The sequence below is a fragment of the Pelobates fuscus genome, chromosome 9 (genome assembly GCF_036172605.1).
Source record: "Pelobates fuscus isolate aPelFus1 chromosome 9, aPelFus1.pri, whole genome shotgun sequence".
Taxonomy (NCBI): Eukaryota; Metazoa; Chordata; class Amphibia; order Anura; family Pelobatidae; genus Pelobates; species Pelobates fuscus.
Window position 1 is genome coordinate 122258037 of NC_086325.1, and position 6974 is coordinate 122265010.

Genomic DNA, 6974 nt, shown 5'->3' on the forward strand with positions numbered 1-6974 from the left:
TCCACAGGACTATATCTGTTATTATTACTATCAGTAGAATTCGAACACACATTGCGAGTTATACTTGCTGAATATAGGTGTGGGTGGGGCAATCTAGAGATAATGAAATAACTGAATGAAATACAATAAAAAATATATCAATTTGCCAAATAGCACATAACCAAGGAGAAAACAAAGTCAGATAAACACAACACACACACACACTTATATATTACATATTAAAGAGGATATTTACTAATCAGTGAGTTATGATAACTTCAGAACCGATATGCACATTTAAATCCCTGTAAGAGTAAAACATAGAGTTTCTAAATTGAAACGCTGTATTTACTATAAATCATTTTAAAACATCTCCATTTCAAATTGCTGTTTATTGAATTCCCCCCATACAGGCTTTCTCTTTTCCATATAGATATTTCAGCTGGTAGTTGTGCTTTTGATTGGACTGTGTTCCAGATCTTTATTTGGAGTGTTCTTGTTATTGTCTGTGAGGGATTCATGGCTCACTGTGGAACTCCACATTTGGTGTACCATCTTTCCCATAATGCCAGGCAGGTTAGGAATTTACTCTGTATAATAGAGACCACTTTATAGGCTTACAGACCTCCCCCCCACATGCAATAAATAAATAAATAAATAAATGTGTGTAAGTGGTGAAAAGTTTTAATAATAAAATAATGTATTGAGCTGGTTGGCTAATTGCTGTCTCTCCTGGCTGTGCTTTTTTGCAGGAGGTTTTCTGTCCAGAGATGTGCCAGGTGCCATTTAGGGATCTCTGCCTCTGAGATGGTGATGAGAGCCAGGGACTTAGTTTACCACCTCAACTGCTTCACTTGTAACACTTGCAACAAGATGCTGACCACTGGGGACCACTTTGGGATGAAGGAGAACTTGGTCTACTGCAGATTACACTTTGAGACTTTGATACAGGGAGAATACCAGGTCCATTTCAATCACTCGGATGTGGCATCAGGAAAGGGTTCAGGACTGGGGTCTGGGGCCAACTCTTTGGGGTTGCCTTATTACAACGGCGTGGGGACTGTGCAAAAAGGAAGACCCAGGAAAAGGAAGAGTCCAGGGCCTGGAGCAGATCTGGCTGCCTACAATGCAGGTAAGGAAGGAGCCACATAGCATCCAATGAACTCCTCTTGGTCCTAATGCAGTGTTTTCCTCTTGATTACACAAAACAGCTTCCATTTATTAAAGCTCATCTGATAATAATAGCCTAGCTGGGTATAATTATTTGCATCAAGTGCTGTCAAGCTGGTAATTGCAGGAGCCAGAATCTGAGATTTCTTCACTTCAGGTATAAATGTAATGATTTGCAGTCAGGTATAGGAGAAGACTGTTCTTGAGAGATTCAGATTATTAGAGCTGGGAGTCAGTGCACATGGTATAGGGAGAAGGGATATCTGCCTGTCTGTCTATTTATCTATCTGTCTGTCTGTCTGTCTGTCTGTCTGCCTGTCTGCCTGTCTATCTTTTCTCTATTTGTATAGATATGTATAGTTTATATAAAAAATAGATATTTTCATGTGTGAAAGACAGTGGGGTCTATTCACTAAACAGCGATTTTTAGGTTAAAGTGGAGACCAATTAGAAAAAAAAATGTCCATTTCAATAAAAGTAAAAAAAAATATTAGAAAATCTATCAATCTGCTTTTTTTCCCCACTTTAATTTTACAAGGCGGTTCTTAGCTCGCCGCAAAATCTCAGCTTATTTAACAGACCCCCAGTGGGATGATCAATGATAAAGGTTGATCAGGAAACCCTCCCCCCTCCTCCTCCTCCCCCCACCGCTGGGGGGCGCCAGTTTCCTGCTAGAAGTAACTGCTGGCAATGCAGGGGTTAAACAGGTGTTCCAAGTGACAGATTTGAGTTTAGTGTTTGGTAATGAAATGTGAATTACAGAGAGCCCATATAACCAAGTATGGCTGCTTCTGCATCAGGTTTCAGTCTGTTCTGAATCTTTTAATAAATAACAGAAATAGGCTCTGATTTGGTGCTTTCCTGACAGTGTTTGCTTCAATTATTGCTTTTGGTAACATAACTCTGGTGTGTACTTTATGGATCACCTTGGATGACCTTATATACACACACACATATATATATATATACACACACACACACACACACACACACACAATGCATATACAAACATTTATTGTAGGTCTTCTGTGTGTGTAAAATAAAAGATACAATGTAAAATGATAACTAAGTTATTTAATAGTTTGTTCCACTTCAATACGTTTTACTGTTCCACTTCAATACGTTTTACTGTTTAAATACGTTTTATTGGTTTATAGACAAATATAAATGTTATTATATTATTTTTGTATTATTTATTGACACACGAAATCAAGTGAAAGATTAAAGCAGATAATTTTGGGAGATTCAATAAATTAACTAATATTAACTAAATATTGGGGTTTGTTTAGTTTACAGCTAACTTGTACAGGTGACTTGGGTACATTTTTAATCGGGTCTGCTAGTCTGGTTTAAATTTGGATTTAGGTTTTCGATTTAGCATAATTCGAAGTTTAGTCATTAACCCCCAACTTCTCAGATCTGTGAGGGTAATATGTTATATGTACATATATTTCTATCTATCTTAGAATTTTAACGCTTGCATACAGCCAGCCTTCAGCATGTACATACATATAACATGCATGTATTTGAAATGATCTGTAAATTACGGAATATCATTCACAAAGCAGTTGTTGACTATAGTTGCTCATATTACATAAGGGAACAAGAGAAGTGTTTTTAACATTCGAAGTTGTTTAAATAAATTTAGATTCTACCTGAATTGTCAAGCAGTGTAAACAAAATTTAATTTACACATAGATGTGTTACAATTGGAACTGCAGGAAATATGAACATTTTAACCCAAGTTTCTATACTAATTGGAAGTTAGTTTATAGGAAAATAACAATAATTATTGTGTCCAATGTCAAAGTTTTTGGATTCCTTACAACTAGGATTGTGTTACTTTGGGAATAAAATGATCAAATGTGCCCACCAACTTTTTATGCTTAAACTATAATAAAAAAAAAATAAAAAATAAAAATCTACCATTAAAACCACAAAACACACCGTATTGAAGAATTGGTAAAGGATCTCTAAAATGTAATATATAAATGTTATCCTCTTCTAATGTTACTAAGAAATATGAAAAAATAGATTCTAATAAATTTAGTTCATTGTTAAAGTGTATTTATTGTAAAATTGTCCCACCCAAGACAGCAGTGATCCTTATTTAAATAAGTATAAGAAATACATTGGCTAAACTAACAAATGAAAAAAAAAAAAAAAAAGTTTTTGTTCATTATAATTTATTTTTGTAAAATAAAATGATGTGTATATATAAGAAGTCACTGAATTCCACAGTCCCATTAAAGCGTATGAAGTCCTATGTCCAGTTTCTCCTAATAGGGGTAAATAGTTCCTTGTGTGTCCCAGTGAATGTATGAGGCCTTATAGAGTTAGCTGGGTCAGTTTAGTGATTGATGCATCCTGACAGGCAGAAAACAGCTCAGAAGGGAGCTGAGACTTCAAAAAGACCAATTCCTCATTCACCTTTTTTTTTTTTTTTTAAATGTTTTTACATTTTTTTCTGTTAATAAAATGCCCAGATCCCCACAGCTTATCCGTTTACTATTAGAATTGGTATTTGATGGGCTTTTTTTTTTAGGTCAGTAAATCAATGTCCGTGAAGTGTGTTCTTCCCAGAAGCACCTGTGATATCTATCCTGAGTAATATACTCCCTCTGTGAGTTGAAGCAACACCTCCCAGAGCTAAGGATATTCCATGCATTATCTTAACAATGAGGGTTCTGATTGCCCAGTCCATAGAACATGCAGGATATCAGTCTAGCAGGGACGTTGGGTCAGGATGGCTCATGTCAAGTCTCGAATTTGGATCGAACCCTTTAGAAATCTCCTAATTCATAATGAAGGGGACATGGTGAATGACAAAAACACACTGGGACTGGAGCTTAAACTACATGACAAGACAGGGACACTCATGCTATTAATAATGTATGTTTCATATGACACACACTGAATATACTGTATACACTCACTGTGAATCTATGCTCACATCTACACACATACATAACATGGCAGATAACAGTAAAAAAATAAACTTGTTAAAAATATAAAAATAAAAAAATAATTAAAATTAACAAAAAATAAATAATATATATATATATATATATATATATATATATATATATATATATATATATATATATATAATATTTCATTGTTTTATAAGACTACAAATAATTAATTCAAATGTATTGGTGTAACCCTCTGTGTGATGTGATCCTCCCAGATCTTGTTCCCAATTGTATTTTACAAATTAAGCATCCACTTCTACTCTTTGTTTTTTCTTCTTGGGTTTTAGTTAGAGGGGGTGGAAGATGGGGGTCGAAAGTCTCCAACGAGAGCTTAATTCCCAGGAACAAGGTAGTCTGATGGGTCCTAAACGAATGTTTTTTTGTGTGAGCGTACTCTGTATTGTGCTGTGCTGAGCTCTCTCTGTGTATTGTGAGCCGAGTCCAGCTTTTCTCTTTAAGACAATGACCGGTTGAATGTGATAGGAAATGAGGTCCTAAAGTAGGGCAATGGGCTGGAGTGGAAGAAATCGCTTAACTCCCAGTGATTTTGTGTTATTCTTTAATAGGATATTGGGGAATTATTTAAGGGACTGCCTGACATCCAGGGTTATTAACCGAGTGTTAATTGTTGGCAATCCAAATTGAATTCTAAATTTTAGGCCAAACAGCTAAACTGAACTAATTTTCCAAACTAGGCATATTTTTTTTAAGTTAATCTAAGTTAGCCTAAATTGTCAGATTCATTTTGGAATCTTGGGAATTCACACTTTGAAGAATAATTGTTCTGTTGAAATTAGTGCTATATCCATTCCACACAATTAAAAATACACTGAATTAGCAATAGAGTATTAAAAAAAAAGGTTCTGTCTTGATTCAATTTTACAACTGAAAATTGTGAGGATAAAACTATTTTCTCTATTTTTATTATATATAGCTTGCTATGTTATATACAAAATATCCAGTATATATTTTTTTTAAAATCGTAACTCGTTGTAAGTAGCAATTTAGATAATAAATTCACTGGTTAGATTGACAAACTGATTCGTTTGCAAACAGAAAAGAAAAAATATTTTAAGGTTTACATTTAAGATGTTATTCTGGATAGGACAACGTGATAGCAGACTTGAAGGCAATCACGTTGGTTTTATAAAACAAAAAATATTAAATGCACATAAAAAGCAGTTTGCGGTAAAACTGACATCAAATTGCAAACTTTGGATACAAGATGCAGATTTAGTTATAAAAACAGTTTGGCTATATTATTATTCGAAAGTTTTGCAATTCAGTTTTAAATTCGATACAATCTGCTGTTCATTCAATAAACTACTGTAATACATATACCGCAGAACAAGGAAACAAGATAGTCTAATTGTAGTCAGTGTAAACTGAGTTACACTTTGTAAACCAGTTGATATAAATGTAAAACAAATCCCTAAAATTAACCGGTTTTTTTTCTCAAAGTTTAATTCCCACTGGAGGCTCAAAATTTCACAAAGATTTTTTTCCCACTTCTTAAGTCTGATTCTCTGTAAATGTGTTTCGTCTATTGAACCGTTAGGTACACTTTTATATTTGTGATATTTTCTAGAGATCAAACGAAAAACATAAAAAAAATTGTTAAAGCACAATCATTAGGCATGTTGAAATAAAAAAAAAATATTATTGAAATGCTATTTTGGGTTTAAAGACACACAGACACACAGACACACACACACACACACACACACACACACACACACACACACACACACACACTAGCAAATCTTGTTATATCAATTTGACTTGATCTGTCCAGCAGATTAAATGTAAAAGGCGCAGAAATGATGTAAATGAATTCAAGATAATTCTAAATAAATGATTGCTTCCACTGAAACACTTTAATTGGGGGATAGAATAGGTTTTGAATGCATCCCGAATTGCAAAAATCTCCCCAGAGCAATGTCAGGCAGGAATGACCATAACATATCATTGAGCTTTTATCAAGTATATTGATACAAATAATATTTTTGTTAAATAGTAGATTGAAGAGAGTTGGGGTTTAGAAAAAGGCTTTTCATTGTACTGCAGAGAGGACACTGTAATTGTAGCTCTATATCTCCCCCTAGAGAGAATAGTAAGAACATACAGGCATTGAAAACTTTAAAAGTAGTCACGGGGGTGACATTTATTATCTTCTTTTCTAAATCTATTAGTAACAAAAAAATAAAAAAATAAAAAAAGGACGTGAGGACCTCTTGCCGAAATAAACAGATATTTACCAAAAAATCTATTAGTAAAGTAAAATAGTTGCTCACTAAAACCAGGCTCCAAGCACTAAAAAAAAAAAATAAAAAAAAAAAATAAAAAAATACAAATAATTAAATAAAGTTATATATGAGGAAAGAAAAAAAATAGAGAAACAAAACTAAAATATAATCATAATAATAAAAAACAACAACAACAAAGAAAAATAAACAAAAAAAAAAGCAAAATCTATACTAAATTATTAGTGGGTTCGTGAAATAACAGAAACTAACTTGGCACGTATCTTGAACAGAGTAAATGCCCCATCAAAAGTGTGACGTCACTGATTTTTCTACATGAATAGATATTGTAGCAGGTCCAGAAGATACTGGTAAAACCAATCCTTATTCGTCATGTTTTTTATTTCTGGAATATAAAAACTTGAATAGATTGCACAATATGATTGTTAACGCTATTTAAACATAGTTTGTGTGATATGTTAAAACTTGTGTAAGCTACAAGCCCTTTGCTGTAATGTGTGATTAGTGGCAGTCCATTTAGTTGCAAAACAGATATATTAATTAAACAACGAAATGCAGTAAATCAAAACTAGAATTGCGAAATTAT

General features: G+C 33.5%; 1 protein-coding gene across 2 annotated transcripts in view; it reads left to right on the top strand.

The window, feature by feature from the left end:
* The window catches only part of LHX2 (LIM homeobox 2), a 49261-nt gene that overhangs the window by 19465 nt on the left and 22822 nt on the right, over positions 1-6974 (top strand). For both annotated transcript variants that reach the window (XM_063432349.1, XM_063432348.1), the window contains exon 3: positions 732-1111. In XM_063432349.1, coding sequence (XP_063288419.1) covers positions 732-1111 — 380 coding nt within the window. The remainder of the gene's footprint in view (positions 1-731; positions 1112-6974) is intronic.